The sequence below is a fragment of the Mastigoproctus giganteus genome, chromosome 7 (assembly GCF_048544385.1).
Source record: "Mastigoproctus giganteus isolate SK-2022 chromosome 7, ASM4854438v1, whole genome shotgun sequence".
In the NCBI taxonomy this organism is placed as follows: domain Eukaryota; kingdom Metazoa; phylum Arthropoda; class Arachnida; order Uropygi; family Thelyphonidae; genus Mastigoproctus; species Mastigoproctus giganteus.
The window spans coordinates 219182261-219203824 of NC_143581.1; the positions used below are offsets into that span (position 1 = coordinate 219182261).

The window sequence follows — 21564 nt, forward strand, 5'->3', positions numbered from 1 at the left end:
GTCTTAAAAAATGTTCGTAACGTAGTGTCACCGGTAAATTTTTTCGAAGTTTGCTGTGCTTCTCGTGTGGACTTCCTTTGCCTTTTTTTTTCTTAATAAACAATTTATCCACTAGTCCACCAGTGATTCTAAAGAAAAAAGGTCAGGTTAACCCCTCCACTTCGGGAGGGTTTCAATCTCACATGGGATTCAATTTCTACTCCTGACCGATAACGCCCACTGTCTGTTTACCAAGCGAGCAACAATACAAATGCCGCTACGGCAAAGTACTTTTACCAGTAAATTTCATCGAACTTTTGTATACTTCTCATGCAGGCTTTCTTTACCTTCGCCAACCCATGCTGTGTCTTAACTATTGCTGCAGTCTTGTCTATATGATCTTGCAATGCTTCTTTAACCAGTGATTCCATTATTTTCCCTGGAACACAAGTTAAACTAACAAGTCTATAGTTACCTGTGTCACTTTTTTGAACCCCCTTTGTGAATTGGTGATACATTTTCACATCTTCAGTTCATGGGGATCTCCCCTGAGTCCAAGGAAACTCTCATAAGTATGGCTTAGGGTTAGTTTCAGTATCATTTGTCTTTCTGGCTGCTGATTTAAGTCCTTTGTTTTCCCTTAATGCTTGTTCTACTTTTCATGTGCTAAATCTTCTTATGTCCTCTCTGAGTCACTTTCTAATGGCTTTGCATAACTCAGTATACTCTATTTTGTCCTTGTCAGTGTTTATCTTGCTCTTCATATGCTGTCTTCAGTTCATCACGACAAGTGTTTCCTACTAATTTTTTCTTCTTTGGATTTCTTTTTACCTATAGGTTTCTCAGGCTTTATCACTTTTAGAAAGTTGTATTCCTCGACAATATCTTGATCCTGAAAGGTCTTCAGAAGCTTAAACTTATTCTTAAATTCCAGTACATACTGCTTTTTCTCGTCTTCAGTTATCTCAAAGACTGTATTATTTACTCAAGTCAGTTTTTTCCTTTCTTTTCTTACAGCTTTATCAAATGTGTATCTTACCATTCTGTGATCACTTCCAACATTTAATTTCTCATGATGGTAACATTGTTCACAATATATTTTCTGTTAGTGAGGATGAAGTTGATTTCATTAGTTGTTAATCCATTTGGACTCTTCCATGTCCACTTTCTGTTCACCCTTTTCTTGAAAAAAAAAAGTGTTCATTACTGACATTCCTTGAGATTCTGCAAATTCCACAAGTCTTTCACCCCTTTCATTTATTTCACCAATTCCAAAAGTTCCTATATTTCTGCACTGTTTTGTCTCTTTCCAATCTTAGCATTGAAGTTCCCCATAATAATGGTGTTGTAAGTTTTCTGTTCATCTAGCAGTCTCTTAATTTTGGTGTAGTTTTAACACCCTTAGTGATGTACTTTTGAATTCCAAAATGTTGGTTTTTATATCTTTATGAACCAGAAAGCCAACTCCACCTTTCCTCTTTTCACTGTTTCCATTGGTGTACAGCAGATTTCCACTTGGTAAACTTCTAAGTGATTCTTTTCTTCTTCTTGTTTCAGCCAAGCTGATGATATTCTAATTCACATATTCTGATTCTTTTTCCAGCTCTAATATCCTATCTTCACCGATGAGCGATCTTACATTGTAACAGGCCAAGTTCAGTTTCCGTGCATGGCAGCCTGTTCATACCCAGAGATTCTTAGCACCCTCTTCTTTCACTCTGATCCTCTCGCTGCCGTAAGAGGGAGAGTGAAAGCCACTGGGGACTGAGGGCCATTTGTTTCATTGTGTTGTCATGTACTTGAGGGTTTGGTCTTTTCCTCTTCACGCTGACCAGGCATCTTAAAGAGAACCACTCTATGCGTTCATTGCCAACAAAATGACCTAACAGGGCTTACTATCGAGAAGCATGAGTGGATTTCAGGGAGGCACACCAACCGGACTTCTCCTAAATCCTCAAAAATAGAAAGATATTGGATCCCTCGGTGTTTTAGACTGATTGCCTGATCACACACGGAATGCCTGTTCCCCTCTAAGCCCCCTAATAATTAAAGTAGTAAAACATTAATAAGGGAGGAGTTCATTTCTCACATAAAGTTTTGTGAGAAATGAACTCCTTTTTGGAATGCATTCTCCCACTTTATAGGATACACATTTTAAATCTTTGATGTATTTATTCAATTTAATTGGAATTCAAAACTATTTTATTTTTGCATTATCTTTATTCCCACATTCATTACATGGGCCTATATGAAATTCTGATCATTTCTGTGCTGAGAGAATGGTTAAAAAACAGAGGTATGATTCATTTCTTTACCGCAACATTTTTAGTGGTATATTATATATATTTTTTATTTTTTTAAATGTTATAATTCTTTATTATTTAATCATTTAGTTTTTGTGGAAATTTTAACTCATGCCCTGCTGTGGGAAGATATTTAAAAAATCCAGGAGAGGGCAGTTAATGCTGGAATTGAGTTTTTACCACTACTTTGCTGATTTCAAGTAGTAATTTTCTTTTATATTTATGATGCATTTTAATAACACACATTGTTAGTTACCATTCTCAAGACACTGTATTATGATTTTAGGTAACCCTTGTCAAATGGAATGAACCTTACCAGAAACTAGCTTCATGTGATGGAAGTGGAGTGATTTTTGTCTGGATCAAGTATGAAGGCCGATGGTCCATAGAGCTCATTAATGATCGCAACACTCAGGTAACAGACTTCTCTTGGAGCCATGATGGCCGTATGGCTCTGATCTGTTATCAGGATGGATTTGTTTTGGTTGGCTCTGTTGCAGGCCAAAGGTACTGGTCATCAATGCTTAACCTTGATGCCACTATCACATGTGGTATTTGGTCTCCTGATGATCAGCAGGTAAGTATAGCAAAATAATTGATTTCAACAGTGATAATTTCACTGAAATAGAGTTGGAATATTTCAATGTAGGTTTTACACATGATGTGGAATGTCAACTTGGTTTTGCATCTTAATCATTTTATGATATTACGAGGTGGTTGGGATGAAAGTTCTAATGATGAATTTTTATTTAAACAAATATAATGTCCACATACTGAATTTTTCAAAATTTCACATAGAGTAATCTGTGCCAATGACTGTGGCTATTTGTACATTTATTCCATCAGTTATACAGGGTTTGACAATTAAGTTCCGTGACTGAGGCAGTTTAAATAAAACCCGAATAAAAAGTTTTTAATATTGTTCAAAGTAATCTCCTTAAGCAGTTATATACTTAAGAGATCACTTATAAAACCATTCAAAAAATTTTTAAATGCACTTGAACTAATGACCACCAATTCTTTTTTCACATTTCTTTTAGTATCTTTTACGTCATCAAATTATTGTCCTTTCTACATGATTTGATATTTTGGAATGAGAAATAATCTGGAGGAGATAAATTCACTGGCAGCTGGATAGAAATCTTAGTAGTCATGCTCATCAGTTAGTATGGTTCAGTACAGAAAGGCTTGGGAGGAGGAGAGAAGGGTGCTTCAGGTGTAAGGAGAAAGAATGAGTCATTGACTTTATTATTTTAGTAACCTCTGAGTATGAGTGAATTTTTGTGTTAATGTTTGTCTACCCAAAGATTAATATTACCCAAATATTAATAATTCTCATTAATTAAAATTTAATTATAAGTATTTATAATTAATTAATATTTACTAATTATAAACAGTGACAAGCATTATTATTATTAATTAATATGTAATAATTATTAATAATAAGTATTATAATTTTTTGAGGAATAACTTGTATTGAAATTATATTATACTATTATCGTATAAGTTTGTGCTAGAGCATCATGTGTGTATATATGTAGCCAACTACTAAGTAGTTTCAAAAATGGCATAATTTAAGTATATAATTTAAGTTACCATGATATTGCACTACCTCGAGTAAGTAACGAAGAAGACTACTGTTATTTATTCTCGGCGGATACTGCCACCCAGATGGCACCATTTCAGAGCTTATTGGATCTTCATTGGTGGGTGATTAGGTGCCCACCCACCAATGAAGATCCAATCATCGTGAATCATTGTGAAGGTATTCACAATATGAGATATACTTAAATGATGCTATTTTTGTAACTACTTAGTATAGATATGATACGTATAGGCGTATAGGCTACGTATAGACATGATAGCTCTAGCACAAACTTATACTTTAGTTAACTTCTTTGTAACCTGAGGCTATTGCCCCAAACAAATTATGTAATTATATTATTATTAATAATAATTATTAATAACTTTAATTTGGGTAATAATAATAATAATATTCACAAAATATTAACACAGAAATCACAAAAAATACAGAAAGGCTTGGGAGGAGAGACTGTTCTTACAGGGATGAGATACATTTAAATAGAAGGCGTGTAAGAATATTTCTTGATACTATTGAGGCAGTGTTATGTGTGTCAGAAAATTGCTTGCCTGGTGGAGATAGACATACTAATAGATTAACAGTAGTCCCACGCAGAGTTGAAAGTTGAATGCAGATATTATTAAAATCTTATTATTAAAAATGCACAGATATCAGAGACATGGTGTCAGTCAGATACAAGGGATTCAATTGAGATATGGGGAGTACAGTGTGTACAGAAAGAATGAGCAGGATAGGAGGGGAAGGGGGTTACACTCTTAGTAAAGAAGCACATAAATCTAAGGCAGTGCATCCAGTGGATATGAGTGGCCAGTGCAGTGTTGAGTCAGTATGGTGTGACATAAGTACCGAGAAAACAAAGTTGATGGTAGAAGTGTGTTGAGGCTTAATGATTGCGATGAGTATAACTAACAACTGTGAAGACATATAGAGTGGGCTAGTAAATCAGAATGTCTTATTATGGGGGATTTTAACTTTCCGGATATTGACTGCACCTTGTAGGCTTGGTCTCCCATACATAGGCTGACCGTAATTCCTTGAGGCCAAAACAGGACGGGGAGAAGAAACGTTGTTTGTAAAGATCAGAAAAAAATTCAACAAAATGTTTTTAGCCATCCTACGATATAATCATGATTATAGGTTGTGTTGTGCCAATATTTAAGCATTTTTTAAAGTTAAAAAAAAAAAAAATGGAACAAAAATGATATTTTTACTAAAATGACGGGACAGCTGGGACAGCAAGAAAATGGCACTGTCCTGTTGAAAATGGGACATATGGTCAGCCTACTCATACAGCATCAAGACTTTTGTGCAGTTATTGTGGGATTGTTTCCTACACCACGTTAGAGAGGCAACAAGAGAAAATATCAGCAGTAACCCATCACGTATTAAGAATCTGCAGATAAAAGACCCATTTTATCTGCAGATTGTAAGATGTAACTACTGACGAAGGTGAGGGAAAGGCTTCTGCTTTCGTAAAGGCGACTACAGTGGTCACAGACACTTTTTAAATTCTATGCATCGGGACCACTGAAGCTACCAACAGCAAATTCTAAACGGAACACATTCAGGGATGTTATTGTAGAAGCTACTAGGCTTTTTGTATCAACTAAGAGATACAATTTAAGGCATAGACCTAAATGGATGTCAGATGAGCTCATGAGAGTAAAGAAAAATAAATGGGTTGCATATAAATTATCAGGTGATACATATGTCTACAGTATATAAACTGGTCTGTAATCAAGTCACAAAAGAAATTAGGTAAGCTAAGGCAGACTATGAGCAGTTGCTGGCAAAGAATGCAAAGAAAAACAGCAAAGACTTCTTTATTTGCCTTTGCAAAGCCTCCTTCCTTCTACTGGAAACAGTAGAAAGAAGGAGTCAAACCAAATTGATCGACTAGATATGAATGGATAAATTGTTGATGATCCTATTCAGGTTGCTGACAAACTGAATGGATATTTTGCATCTACATTTACACATGAATTTTTTAGTGATGGGGCTGCCAGAAGTGAGTCAAATTCTGGTGGGGAGCTGAATAATTTTGTGAAAACTGAGAGAAAAGTGGAGGAGAAATTGTTTAAACCATAAAAAAAGCACCTAGTACAGATGGGATTTATCCAGTTATATTAAAGGAGGCAGCAAAAGAGGTAAGCAGACTTTTAGCTACGATTATGAGAGCTTCTCTGGATTCAGTGGAGGTCTTTATAGGCTAGAGATGTGCAAATGTATCTCCGATTCACAAAGGAAGATCAAAGAGAGACATGAACAACAGAGCCGTGCCGAGGGTGAGGCAAACAAGGCTCTTGCCTCAGGTTAAAAGCAGAGAGGGGCACCAAAAGAAAGATTAAATAATTGCCAACATTGTCATCATTAACAGTAGGGTGCAATTTTTCATTCTTGCTTCGGGTACTAAAATGGCTCGCCACCGCCCTGATGAATAATTACAGACCTGTTAGCTTGACTTCTGTTCCAGGAAAAATATTGGAGTCACTGGTTAAAGAAGTAATGCAGGACCATCTAGACAGGAATTCAATTATGGGGGAGTCACAGCATGAATTTGTTAAGGGGCAGTCTTGGCTGACCAATATGATTGTATACTATTATTATATAGTAACAGAGGAATTGGATGCAAAGAGTAATTTTGACATTATATACTGTATATATAGATATCAGAAAAGCTTTTGATACTGTTGCACATAAAAGACTGCTATACAAATTGGAACAGTGTGGCATTAAGGGCAAGTTGCTTCTAGATAAAGGAGTGGTTCAGTGGGAGAAGACAAAGAGTGGTTTACAATGGGTACTGCTCTCCATGGACTAATGTTATTAATGGATTCACTCTGTGTTTAGTGCTGGGTCTATTGTTGTTTTCTATGTAATATTGGTGTAGATACACCATGTTTACCCATAAATTTAACTACATACGTAGTGTAAAGGCATTGTTTAATTTTATCTCATAATGTGGCTGCCTTCACAATGAGATACCAGGTATTGTACTACTTTGAATAAATAATACTCCTCTAGTAGAGGAGACTACTGTTATTTATTCTCAGTGGGCACCACCACCCAGACAGACGTTTCAAAGCTAGTTCATCATCAGTGGGCGGGCAGGTACCCTGATAAGGCAAACATGCCATCATGGTTGCGAAGTCATTCCACAATATGAGAGATGCCAAATGGTGTATAGAATGATATGGTATTTGAAGATTAAATTTTGTTGATTTTGTTTTTTTTTTTTATTAAAAAATTGTTGTTCTCTATATTTTCTATATTTATTAATGATACTGATGAAGACATATCAGGCTTAATGTCTAAGTTTCCAGATGATATTGAAGATTAGCAAGGTAGTTTATCACAGTAATTAGGATATGTTACTGTTGCACATAAAAGACTGCTATACAAATTGGAGCAGTGTGGCATTAAGGGCAAGTTGCTTCTGGATAAAGGAGTGGTTGAGTGGTTTACAATGGGCACTACTCTCCATGGACTGATGTTATTAATGGAGTCCCCCTGTGTTTAGTGCTGGGTCAGGGCCGTGCTGTGCTATGATACAGAGAGGCGGCCGCATCAGGCGGCACCATAAGGGGGCGGCATAAGCAGCGAAATCAAAATACGGGAAATTAAAATAGGGGCGGCATTTCGAAGACTTGCATCATACAGAGAAAATCTACCGCACGGCCCTGTGCTGGGTCCATTGTTGCTTTCTATATTTATTAATGATATTGATGAAGGCATATCAGGCTTAATGTCTAAGTTCGCAGATGATATTGAAGGTTGGCAGGGTAGTTAATCACAGTAATTAGGATATGCTGCTGCTGCTGCTGCAACAAGATATAGACAAATTAGGCAGATGGGCTGAGAAGTGGCAATTGAAGTTTAATATTGACAAATTTTTTTTTAATGTAAGATATTTCATGTGGGTAGCAATAATTTCAGGTTAACATACCAGCTGTGTGGTACCATGCTCAGAGCACTGGAGAATGAAAAAGATCTGGGAATAATTATGCAATCAGATATGAAGTTCTCTGAGCACTGCCAACAGGCTGCCAGGACAGCTCATGGGATTTTGTCAGTGCTATGCACAAATTTTGTTGGCAGTGGGAGACAGGGAGGTGATTGTTGTATAAGGAAATGGTTAGGTCACATCTTGAATACTGCATATAGATCTGGAAGCCTCATTAGGTAGGATGTTGATCTCTTGGACCAGGTGCAGAGAAGGGCAACAAGATTGGTGAGGGGAGCAAAAGGGGAGCAAAATATGGAGACTAGGCATCTGCAGAGAAATCTGATTGAGATGTTTAAGGCCTCAATGCAGATGGAATTCTTCTTGCTTAGACCAGACACATGAATGGGCATAAATTCAAATTGAGGAAGGATGGTTCCAGATTGAATGTGCAAAAATTGGCCTTCAGCTAGAGGGTGGCTGATTGTTGGAAGGAATTTCCATCTGGTGTTATTGAGGTGAGTAGTTTTAATATTTTCAAGGAAGAACTAGATAAACTGCTGGATGTGATGGACAGGTGAAATGGGAAGTGTTGGCATTTTTTTTTTCTTTTATTGGCTGATGTTGTGTAAGCTTGCTTTCTTGTATCATTTTCCACTACTACTACCACAACCACTAATAATAATAATAAAGTCTGGAGCATGAAACCTGGTATTCTCTGAAAATGGCCAATACTCTGCAGGAAGCAACATACATAGTTTCAAATTTCTCACACTCTGAAGGGTGCCAAATTTGAAATAAGCCTGAAAATTGAAGTAACTAATAGTATTGGATATAAATTTTTTTTAAGATATTGTTTAATGATGTTTTTTTGTATAATAAGGAAGGAAATATATATGCCCATGTGAATATGAAATTTCATGTACTTTGTCTTTGAATAATGGAAGAGACTAAGAGACTGAAGTTTCTATTTTATGTGCAATGCATTATTTGTAATTTTTAGCAAAATTAATATTTTGTTTTTTTGGAAATAAAAGGTATAAAACATTGTTCATGTTTTAAAAATTTTAATTTTTTTAAAACTTAAAATTTACATAGAGTAAGCATTATAATCCATTAAAAAAGATGAAATATTGTTCAAGAAGAATTTGACAAATATTTCAAGAATTTTTGGAAAAATGGGTACCTGCCAATTAGCATTAGTAGAGGCATACAATGCAAGAAAGCAAGCTTATACAGCATCAGCCAAAAAAAAAAAAAAAAAACCATCCCATTTTACCCTTCCATTAGTTCTAAATGCCTGTCCAGCTCAACCTTAAATTTATTTAGGCTATCAACTTCCACAACAAAAGATGGAAGTCTGTTCCACCAATCAACTACCCGCTGGCTAAAGGAAAATTTCTGCACATCTATTTTACAACTGCCTTTCCTCAATTTGAATCTATGCCCCGTCAAAGTGCCTCCGTAGCCAGGTGGGAAGGAGCAGCAGTGTGTAGCACATACTTCTTGATTAGACCGGGGTTCAAGCCCGTCACCACCAAATACGGAGAATGTGGAAAGGTCAGGGAATGACCACCGCATATCCCGGAGCAATATGGCCTTAGTTGCTAATGCTCCTAAAAACCAAACAACAAACAAACAACAACAAACAAGCCCCCTCAAGTTCTTAATCTGAGCAAGAGGAAGAATCCCGTCAGCATTCAGCTTGCTCATCCCATATAAGGCCTTATACACCTTGAATGGGATGAGCAAGCTGAATGCCGGTGGGATTCTTCACTTGTAGCAATATTTTTGCTACAGGTGGGGTTGCCACCTTTGCTGGGTTAAAGAATCAAGGTTGTTATTGAATTTAAATTTTAAATTTTGGGGAAATTCAGCTATTGTGGGAGGAACTGATTATGATACAAGAAAGGAAGGTGTGGCATTAAAAAAAATATTTTAATACCATTTATTGGAAAAATTTCATGTTATTTTGGGATTGAGTTTATATTCTTCCCATTTTCATATCATCTTGTTGCATCAGATTCCATCTCAGTTGTGTCCTTTTTTTGTAATACCTCTGTATTATTATCTGATTACTCCCATGCATCTACAAAATTTTATACAGTAGCTAGAGTTAAAGGAGGTGCCTGTACAGTTAGTTAACTTCTGTGCATCCATTCTCTTTTGCATATTAAATTACTTTTGTTTCCATCTTTGCAGTGCAGGAAACATTCTTTTTTGTAACTAGCTTTTTTTTAATTAGCTTTTGTAATAAATTTTGTAATTAGCTTTTTTTGTAACTGGCTTTACTAGCAGTGATACTTGCACATAAATGTAGTCAATGTGCCATAAATGTAGTCAACTTAGTGTCAAGGTTGCTCCATGTTTTAGAGGGTTATGCACCCACCACACATCAGTTTAGTCATGGCTCAAACAAATATTTCATGATACCGAATCTGCCACAGTTGAGGTCCCCACCAAGGACAATGCAGTGGGCATCCAAAATAAAGGGACACATGCTGCTGAACACCTGTGTTTATTCTAGAGTAGTGTTGGGCTTGGAGATATTCATAAGACATATTATGTCTGTATCTAATTTCCAGTTGATACATACAACTCGACTTTCCACATCTCTTTGCAAATTGCTGAATATCTCTGCTGTTATAGTGATACAACCTATTGTTTCCTTCATAGGTTGTATCACTCTAATCCCTACCCTTCTGGAATATTTTTCCCCAAAACTCCAAAAACTTAAGCATTTAAATCTGTTTGAAACTGCTGTATTTGTATAATATGGAAATGGGTTTTAATATGGAAATGGGTTTCTTGAATAAATGAAACTTTAATACGGAGTAATAACATCATCCGCCAAATATGGTGTTGAGTGTGACTATGGGCAAAGTCCCTCACAATAAGCGTACCTACCATGCATGTGGCATGCGAGATAATAAGGATGCACCTAACTGGAACAAAGCCATCCCTAATTACGAGCCATGTTTCTGTAATATTGGTATCCCAGACTGCGTAATTGCCTTCTACATCTGTTTTAAACTTTTGCCAGCTATACCTTCTATAAAGCTTTCTTCTCCCCATTGATTGCCAAACTGTGGTGAGATTCCCTTCCTCCCATCTTCCTACAGAAATTCTTGGCTCATCTAAGGAATTAAACATATAACTGGCTTGAATTCAGTGTGTTTTACAAATTGCAGAATGTTTAATCCCCTGAACAGTCGTATCCTTCTCTTCTGGAACCTCAACTGCTTCCCCCGTTTCCCATCAATTCCAGTTTGTGAAGGCTTGAGATCTTATGTGGTTCCAAGTCACACTCTGTTTTAGCTACTTGTTTTTTTTTTTTTTTTGGGATGCCTGCTCAGGGATATCTGAGTACTTTGGTGCATTTGATCTGCTCATTTGTTTCTCATTTGCATAACCTGTGATTCTTCTGACCTATCCCCGTACCTCAACCATAGTAGTAATTACAGACTCCCCTGCTTCTATAGAGATTTCTTGTACTTCCTGAGAGTTGGCTGATTGACTATGAAGAATATCAGTGTAAGATCTTTGTGAGCACGTGACCACCTTATGGTCACTCAGACCACAACAGCCACAAGGCTTTCCACACTGACTAATGGTGTATCCAAATTCTGTGCAATTGTAGCATTTCAATTGGCTGCACTGGGATGTCGTAGATAGACAAACTCATTCGATCCCTCTGTAATTAAATAGGAGACAATAGCCCATAACATAAATAATGTTTGGAAGAGGTTTCCTCATATTGATAGTTGCAGCCAGGTGTTTTACTGAACTGTACCGGATGCTCAGCATACATCAGTCTTTCGATTTTTGCTATCTTTTTTGTATTTTACAAACTCGCCTCATGAAGGTGTATTTGACATCTCCATTATATAACAATCATTTATAATTGGCCTCCTAAACCCCCCCCCAGCAATCTCAAGCTTAATTTTCTCATGATCTAAACAAAATCGATTTAGCAGCTGATTCCGAGCAATAGTATCCTTACAGTACATGATATCGTCAGTTTGGCAATGGTGTACCTTGTGTATTGCTTAAATTCGCACATCCTGTCAAAGCAGCAGTAATCTCCACCAGAGCATAATCACTTTTTAACTGGAACTCGAGAGCCCCTCTTGCACAACAGCAAAGAAGATAAAAAAAATGAAATAAAATAAAGGTGTTGTGCCTGTTCAAAACTTTAACAATCCCACACTAACTTAGCAGCTTCAGCTAAGAGAATAGTTAGCAAAAGGAAAAATAAATCTTACAAATGGATTCTTCAATTACAATCATACTGTTTCTTATCAGTGAGCTGGTAGGTAGCCAGAGCCATAAGAGGTGACAACCCAGTTGTGACTTACCAACATGAGATGTGCCAAAAGGCGTACTTATATTAATAATATTTTATGGCTGAAAGCCCTCAAACTATGTAAGGTTCAAAATATGACATTGACAGAGGATTTGCATCATTGTTACATAGTTAATTTTTTAGATTTTTTTTTTTTTTTATGTAAAGAAATAAAAATATATAGAACCTATAGTACTTAGTACCATGCTTGGGTTGGAGGTTGAGAAGACGAAAGAAGATATTTGTTGACATTAGACTTGAACTTCTGTAGACTAATTTTCAGGAAATACGTATGAATGAAGGTTGTTCCCGAAAACGGCAGTTGAATGAATAAACGAGGAAGATGAAAAGTTGGTTCTGTGAGTTTGATGTTGGCTGGTGGCGGCACGTGTTCGGACTGTATTGAAACAGAGAGAGCGGGAATTATAGAAGCCAATTCAGAAGAACAGTGCCCCGGGAAGTATCTGTAGAAAAGGCATGCAGCAGAAACAGTACGTCTATGAGACAGCGAGTGGAGAGACTCTGTTAGAGATGAATCATTAATTAACCTAACTGCCCTCTTCTGAATAGAATCAAGAAGCCTGAGAGAGGTTTTGGGGGCACCACCCCAGATGTGGGAACAATATTCCATGGCAGGGCAGATTTGCGATTTATACAGAGTGAGCAGCTGTTTGGAAGAAAAGTAACGCCGAGAGCGAAAGAGAAACCCAAGTTTTTTAGATGCAGAGGAAGCAATATTTGTAATGTGCTTGTGCCAAGAGAGATTAGAAGTCAGGGTAATCTCCAAAAGAGATATATCATTTTGCCTAGAAATTGGAGTGTCACTAAAGATAAGCATAGGAGCAGAAGAATCCTTTTTGCAAGATATAAGACAATATGGAGTTTTAAAAAGGGTTGAAATCAACTAAGTTGTCTTAGCCCCACTGGAGAATTACCTGAAGATCGGCATTTAAGGAATTGGTAGCAGATTTTCGAGAAGTTGAAGCTGATTGAGCAGCTCAAGGTTTCTCAAAATGGAAAGTGGAATGCAATGTGCTATCATCGGCAAAACTATGGACAGGATTTCCAGTCAATGGAAGAAGGCCATTAATATACAAGAGGAAAAGAGTGCTGTATGAAGTAATGAAATTTTTGGATATGGCGTACACGTGGTAAGAATATACCCAGATCCTTGACATAACATGGCCTCGACAATGCTCCCCGCATACACATTACTCAGACTCCCTCCAGTCACTATCTGGCAGAGTAGAGGTAGCAAGATTATACACTAGCTGATCCGGAAGCCTCCTAGAGAGTTACCAATAGGTTCGGTCCGGTGTACTAACTAGCGGCCAGCCTGTGAACACTAGCTGTACCCTTGAAATGTAAGGAATATTGGATCTCGCCACGATGTTCATCATAACCTCAAAAGTCATCAACTAGAGACTAAACATGGGTTCCACCACTTCAAGCCTTCAATAAGCAAAGTGGTGGTATGGCATCGATTGATGAGAGTCATCTACCACCTAGTACAGCCTGGTAACATAGAGGGGTGGCATTCCTCCATGTGGTGTGGGTGCCACACCTCGACCCCTGCTTACGTTGGTATCCACCATGCACCCATGTGCATGGTTGGTCACCCACCCTGTGCATGGAGGTTATACCCAGGTTTACTACAGTTCCACCATTGTGAAGGTGCAAATAGAGGATTTGGCTGTTACAGACTGTCCGGACTTTGCCGAAATTGGGTCCACTTGACTTGAGTGTCACCCGAATATCAGTTCCATCAGCGTTTTAAACTCCCAGGTAGCAAGTACAGCTTGTCTGGCATATCTGAGAGAATGTATGTGACAACCTCTAGGACCAAAGATGAACCGATGTTTGTATATTGGCATCATTATTGTAACATCTCATATTGCAAAATCTTTCACGAGTTGCTCTCCTTATGTTTCAAATAGTTAATGCTTCCCGATTAGAGAAGACTACTATTACTTATTTTCAGTTGAGTACCATAACTCACACAGCACTGCTTCGAAACTATTTGGTGTCTGATCAGTATGTGTGTGGGTACCCAGAGGTATAAGCGGTATCAGCCTGCTCACTGATGAGAAGCCAAATAGCTTTGACACAGTACTGTCTGAGTGGTGGTACTGAACAGAAAATAAGTAACAGTAGTTGCTTATTTTCAGTTCACTTTCTTCTCTCCTGTAATGGGGAAGCATTACTAATATGAAGTTATAAGGAGGGCAACTTGTTGTGAAAGATTTCAAACTATGATATGTTACAATAATGATGCCAGTGTACAAACATTGGTTTGTGTAAAAAAATTCACCTATATGGTAATGATGCAAATGCACTAACCAATGTCATAGTTTGAATCTTACATAGTTGAGGCTTTCTGCAATAAAATATTATTAGTCTGTCCTGTGGATTATATTTTTATACAGCTTCTTATACATAATGTTGAATTGCTATTGAAATAATGCTGTATGTATATTGTAGAAATAATCCCTCCCTCCCTCCCTCCCCTCTCCCTTTGCTCTTTTGTTGACATAGGTTAATTTCATTTTATTGCTCTCAGATGCTTTTGCTACCTATGTTTTTAACACCTGATGAGGTGTATAAAGCCTTGAATGGTTTGAGCATTCTCAATGCTGATGGGATTCTTCTTCTTGCTCAGAATAATCGCCTGAGAGAGCATAAATTCAAATTGAGGAAAGATGGATAGATGTGCGGAAGTTTGCCTTTAGCCAGCGGGTGGTTGATTGCTGGAACAAACTTCCATCTATCATTGTAGAAGTTGATAGCTTAAATAGATTCAAGGCAGAACTTGACAAACATTTGGAGCTAGTGGATGGGTGAAATAAGTGTTTTTTTTTTTTTTTCTTTTGGCTGATGCTATATTGCTTTCTTGCATCATGTGCCATTGCTAATTCTAACAACTTTTCTGGAATTTTTATCTCCTGTATCTTATTATATTGGCCTGCTTTAATCATCCATGAAATGCTCAAGTGTTTTTTAATCTTTTATATTAGGCCTGTAATTTTTAAAGATATGTATTTCCAAAAATTTCCCTAGAAAACAACATCAAACTGAAATTTCCAAGGGCTTTGCTGCAAATAAAATTTTCATGTAAATGAAATTTCTAAAAATGTCTCATGAAAGACGGAGAAAAAAATTCAGTACTTGTGTTAATAATGATTGTTATAATTTCTAGTGATTTATTTGGGTAGTCAAGAGTCATATATTTTATCTCTTATTTGGCTTTTCTCCAACTTGTCACACCCTATATAATGTGTAATTCTGACCCGGAACTCCTTTCTTTGTCGTATTCACATAGCTGTTACATTCTTATAATGGTTATTTCAGGATTTAGAATATAGCTGGTATTGTTAATTTATGTTACTCATGCAATTCAACTCAAAAAAAAAAAAAAAGAAAAAAAAGTTCGCTGAAACATTTTGATTTTCAGCCATCATGTTTTTTTTTTTTTGAGTTGAATTGAGCAAAGCATATTTTTCTGTTTAAGTTTCATTTGCTTTAATAGTAATTTGTACAATATATAATATATTATATTACAAACACTGTTAGTTATCAAAGGATAACAAATAATATCTTATTTTGAACAATTTCTCTCTTTAAAGTGTATGCTATTTGTTTATTCTAGTTATGATTTATTGACCTCTCTCCATGATCAATTTCTAGGTATTGATCATGGAGAGAGGCACATTATTTCATGTTTAGTCATGTGATTCTGGTGTATGTTGTGCTCAGAGAAGGGGGCCCAACTATCCTTTTTTCATGTATTGTGTTATAAGCCCATCAATGCAGCTTGTAAGACTTCAGTTTATGAAGGAAGCTGGGTTGCTGAAAGCTCCTATAAATTATGTATCATAATTGTGCATTCAGAGATGGTCCTGGGTAGGGGGGCCAATAAGGGGCAATAATTTGATAATAATGGGCTACAGCTCCCCTTATTATCAGAATCATGTGGTTTTTTACTGCTACATAATGACTAAAGCTTAATGATTCCCTAGAACACTACTTTAGCCCTCTCCTTTAGAAAATCTTAGGCTCACCCTGGACTTTCCGTTTTATTTTCACCTAGTTTTATGCATATTAAATTCTGGAAGTGTTCTAGTTTTATAATGTACACTTTATCTTTAAGATACAGTGTAGTGTCATAAACCATCGTGCTCTTAGGTGTAAAGTCTTTAGACCTTAGAGGATGTTCAGGAATGCCCCTCCTGCACATGCACCTGTACAACAATATATTCATTATTGATGAACTTCATTATGCAGATAGGCATGGATATTGGTGTGAAAATGTGGTTGGAAAAATCCACATTTTCCTACCAATGTACAAATAATACTTACCTCTGTGTCCAAAAATGTATTTCTTGTTGTAAGACTATGTTATTCATTAAAATTGTGAAGTCTGATTATCTGACAAGAGCAGAATCCCATACATACGTACATTTTTTTTTTTTTTTCGTTTATTGAGTAAAGTGGCCCCTAGCCAAAAAAATCTGGCAAATCTGCCATACATATAGAAATAGTATAGTACAGTATACAATTATTAACAATACATATTTCACATTCACATTACAAATCAACTATACTGTGCAATGGTCATCCCCTCAGCTACAGCACAACAACCTGGCAAGTAAGTTACAGCAGAAAGTGATGAAGAGACACTGTCCACAGATGAGCACAAGCATCACATCCTAGAGACTGATCATCACAATGAGCTGGACAAGTAGGCTACAGCAGAAACTGATGAAGAGACACTTTCACAGATGAGCACAAGCATCACATCCCAGAGATTGATCATTGCCGGTATTCTCCAAAAGATAAAGAGTTCAATGAACAGCCATCTACCAGCAGTCAGAAAGCTCAACAGAAGTTACTCATATTAACCAGCAAAACCAAGCTGTAAGAAGGTGTTATTGCAGGATCAATTCCAAGAAAAACAACAACTAAGGCTTCTTGCCAACTGTGTTGGCAGGAGCAGAAGTGGACACCTACCCATTAAGGAAACAGTACCAACATCCTGTCCACCTCTGCAAAGAATTTTCTCTGTTCCTATATAAAAAAATAACATACCGTTCCATGTAAAGAAGAGGGTACAGTCCACCAATTCATTCATTATTCAACCTTAACTCTTCCAATTGCAAAAGTATATTCCTTCTCACAAAAACTGAATTTTCAAAATTTTGAAAGGCAATAAAATTGTCCCTTGTTTTAATAAATAATGGCTCAATCCCATCCACCAGACAAGTTACATTATCAACATTATTCAATAAATCCAAATGTAAATCAGCATATTCCAAACAATTAAACACAACATGTACCCATGTTTCCAGATCACCACATGTACAAAGGGTACTAGGAAAGTTTTGCAATATGACGCAACAATGAATCACAGGAAGCTGCTTGTTGCTGCATGTTGAGACATGTTCATACGTGCATAGTAGCCGCCGCGCCAAGTCGATGGGCTCAGTTATTCATTAGTAATGAGAGTGTAAAGTGCTTACGATGGCATCGTGGTCACGAAATGAGATAAGGACAGTTTTGCGGTATAATTTCGTGCGTGGTTTAACCACAGACCAGTGCTTAGAAGAAATGACTCTTGCACTAGATGATGATTGTCCACATCCTACAACGATATTCAGGTGGTATAGAGAATTCCAAAGGGGAAATTTCACTCTGGAGGATTCTGAGAGGCCGGGAAGGCCACTAACGTCAGTTACTGAGGAAAACGTTACTGCTGTGAGGAAAATGCTTGACGAAAACAGGCGAGTGACCTACCAACAGATAGAGGATACTTTGGGCCTAAATGCACCATCAATTCGTTCGATTCTGCAAGATCATTTGCACGTGAAGAAACTTTGTTCTCTCTGGATGCCGCATCAACTGACTGAAGAGCAGATGACACGATGTGTGACTTGGTGCCAGGAGATGTTAAAAAAGTTTGATAAGGGACAATCTCGGTATGTGAACAACATCGTGACAGGTGATGAGACTTGGCTGTACTATTACGATCTGCTGACCAAGGCTCAAAACAAAGTTTGGGTCTTTGATGATGACGACACACCCGTAATTGTCAGAAAATCCCGATCTGTAAAGAAGAAAATGATAGCTGTATTTTTCAAATCGAGTGGAATTGTGGAACGTGTCGTTTTGGACACGCAGAAGACAGTCACAGCTAAGTGGTATACTGAACAATGCCTGCCTAAAGTCATTGGATCTATGAAGAACCTGCGGCCAAAGTCAAGAATGGACACCTGGTACCTCCATCACGATAATGCTCCAGCTCACCGCGCCAAAGCCTGTACCGAATATTTGACCACGACAGGACTGAAACTTCTCAAGCACCCTCCCTACAGTCAAGACCTTGCTCCCTGCAACTTTGCACTGTTCCCGCATGTGAAAATGAAGCTAAAAGGGAGGCGGTTTTCCAGTGATGAGGACCTTCTACGGGCTTGGGACAACGAGTGTGCTTTACTCCCTAGTGAAACTTGGCAGAACTGGTTTAAAGATTGGTTTCGGAGGATGGAGAGGTGTATTGAATGTAGAGGAAATTACTTTGAAAAAATTAAATAAACAAAGCTGTATTGCAAAACTTTCCTAGTACCCTTTGTACAGTTGCATCTTGCTACAATTCCAAGACACTTCAGTTTAGCACAAAATGATCCATGACCCATTAATAAGAATGTACAATGTAGATTTGGTACTAACCAGATTGGTTTAATATAATTCACACCATTAACATAAGGGAAAATTTGAATGTTATTCTACCTTTTTCCAAACAATTCCATCTGTTTTGCCATTTTTGTAAAAGGAGCTCCCAAATCCTCTTCTTTTTGTTTCTCAAGTCATTTAAAGTGTTAATTTCAATGCTCAGCAACTCGGATTTTATATCTCTTCTTAAATAAAAGGATAGGCTTCTTAACACTAACTGCAAATCAAGTGGCATTTTGCCAGCTAACACTTGCAAATCTTCTGTGGAAACCGTTCTGCAGGCTACAAGTTATGATTCTGCAGGCCATAAGTTGCAGGCTATAACCATTTCGAGTAACATAATTCGATGAATAGAATAGAGCTTTCTGGTGTTGCTTACTTTGATTGCATGGCCAACCCAGATTGATGCACCATACATAACAATTGGCAGAAAAATGCAATCATAAATCAAATGGAGTGCTTTTCTCTTTATTCCCCATTCTACCCTTGTAATTCTTGAGATCATTGCAATAAATTTCTTCACTTTCTCTGATATATAGTTAATATGCAGGATAAAGTTCAAGCCACTAGCAATATATATTCCCAAGTATTTAATCATTAACACCTGGTGTAAGGAATACCATTTAACCTTACGAGCAGAGGTCTGCTAATAGCCAATTTACCCTTCAGCATCATGATTTTAGTTTTGGATGTAGAGATTGTCAACCTATGTAAATTACACCATTTGCATAATTCTTTCAATATGTAATCAGACCTCATTTCAAGCTCTTTTCTGGTGTTTCCATGCACAAGTATTACCATATCATCTGCATAAGCTATTGTTTGTGTGAGTGGTCAAATTCTCTCTTGAGCCAATCTTTCAAAACCAAGTTCCACATTAAAGGACCAAAGACAGATCCCTGTGGACAGCCTTGAGTCACACAACGCATAATTGATCCAAAATTCGACTTAACTGTTACTGTGCGATCCCTAAAGTAATTTTTAACTATAGAGAAAATATTAAAAGAACATTTAGCCATGCACAACATCATCAGTAAACTGTCCCAACTAATGGAATCGAAGGCACCAGCAAAGTCTACAAAAATTCCCAAGGTATATTTATAATTCAATTCCCGAACATTGCGAACTAAAGAGTGAAGCGCATCCTCAGTACCTACACCAGAAGTGAAACCATATTGTTTGTTAGAAATGCCAATATTACTTCTTTGGTAGATAGCAATCTTCATGGCTAAAAGCTTCTCATAAACTTTACCAAGACAGGAAGCAATGCAATAGGTCTATATGAAACAGGTGAACTGGTTGGCTTGGTTGGAGATTTTAGGATAATCTTGAGCAGTGCATCCTTCCAAGGAGACAGAAATACACCATCTCTTAGACAGTTATTAAAAACTTGTAAAAATTTGTTCGAATAAAAATTAGAGAACTTTTTGATTACCTCTCCCTCCAGTAGACCCTTGCCAATAGAATATATAACATCAGCAGTTGCTCTGAATTTGCCAGTACAAATTTTATAAACCAATCCCCAAGGGTCATTATTTCCTGCTGTTTTCACTAACATTTTCCAGCAGTCATATTTCTGTTTAGCGATAGCATGGATATACTTATTGCAAAGACATTGATAGTCTTTCTTTAATCAAATAGCTTCCTAGGCACTTTCCCTACGTTTGCTCTTCTGAAATTGCTTTCTAGCCTTACTGTTTTTTCAATAGAGTAAGCTGAGGTGTCCACCACTTAACTGGTCTATGTTTTTTCTGTTTCGTTTCATAGCAGCTACACGTGCATCATAGATAAGTTTTTGCAAACACCTCACAGAGTTCTCATCTGTCATGTTAGATAACTCAGAGGTCCCAGTCATGGCCCGCTGAAGACTTTTCTCAGAGTTATTCCAGTTTGCATGCTTAACAGAAAAGCGCCGTAATTGATTCAAGCCAACACTGTTTTTCCTATGTGTATTGATTTCATAAAATATCGCACGATGATCACCCAATATACAGTCAGATTTGACTTTCCATCCACAGACAAATCTAGCACCAATTGAGTTTGTAAGAGTTACATCTATGTTTGATTCACCATTTACTGTCTAAAAGGTGGACTCCTCCCCAGGTTGATTGTGAACCATAAGCTTCCACTCCACTACCATATCATCTAAAGTCTTCCCTCTATCATCAGTAATGCCACTGAACCAAAGTGAACTCTTGACATTAGAATCAATTGCAAACAATACAGGCAAATCTCCTAGCTTATCAAGAACACTATCCATATAAACTAAATATGGCCAAATGTCAAGAGTTGTATTTAAAATATATTGAAACAAATACAAATACACCAACAGTAGACTGAATGTTAACACAAACCGCATGATAGCTACATAAGGATTCAATTTTGGTTAATACTAAATCAGAATTAAAAACAATTATTGCAGCTCTCACTTCTGGACAAGCATTATATATGAACCCTACAGAAAAGGGGATAACCAACTATCTTATCATTCACATAATAAGTTCTTGGATGCAAGCAACATCGATATTTTCTTGTTGACATACAATTTTTATTTCATCCGCAACAGATCGAGAATGCTGCGCATTCAGCTGCATTATTTTCAAACTTTTAAATGAACTTATATTGTGAGTGTACTGACCATAGTTATGACACTTTTTTGTTATGAATA

The 21564-nt window shown here is 37.1% G+C and overlaps 1 protein-coding gene across 1 annotated transcript in view; it reads left to right on the forward strand.

Moving 5' to 3' along the window:
* The window catches only part of LOC150083695 (tubby-related protein 4-like), a 148430-nt gene that overhangs the window by 35777 nt on the left and 91089 nt on the right, over nucleotides 1–21564 (forward strand). Inside the window, exon 2 of the mRNA XM_090378571.1 lies at nucleotides 2569–2859. Within this exon, the coding sequence (XP_090234697.1) occupies nucleotides 2569–2859 (291 nt within the window). The remainder of the gene's footprint in view (nucleotides 1–2568; nucleotides 2860–21564) is intronic.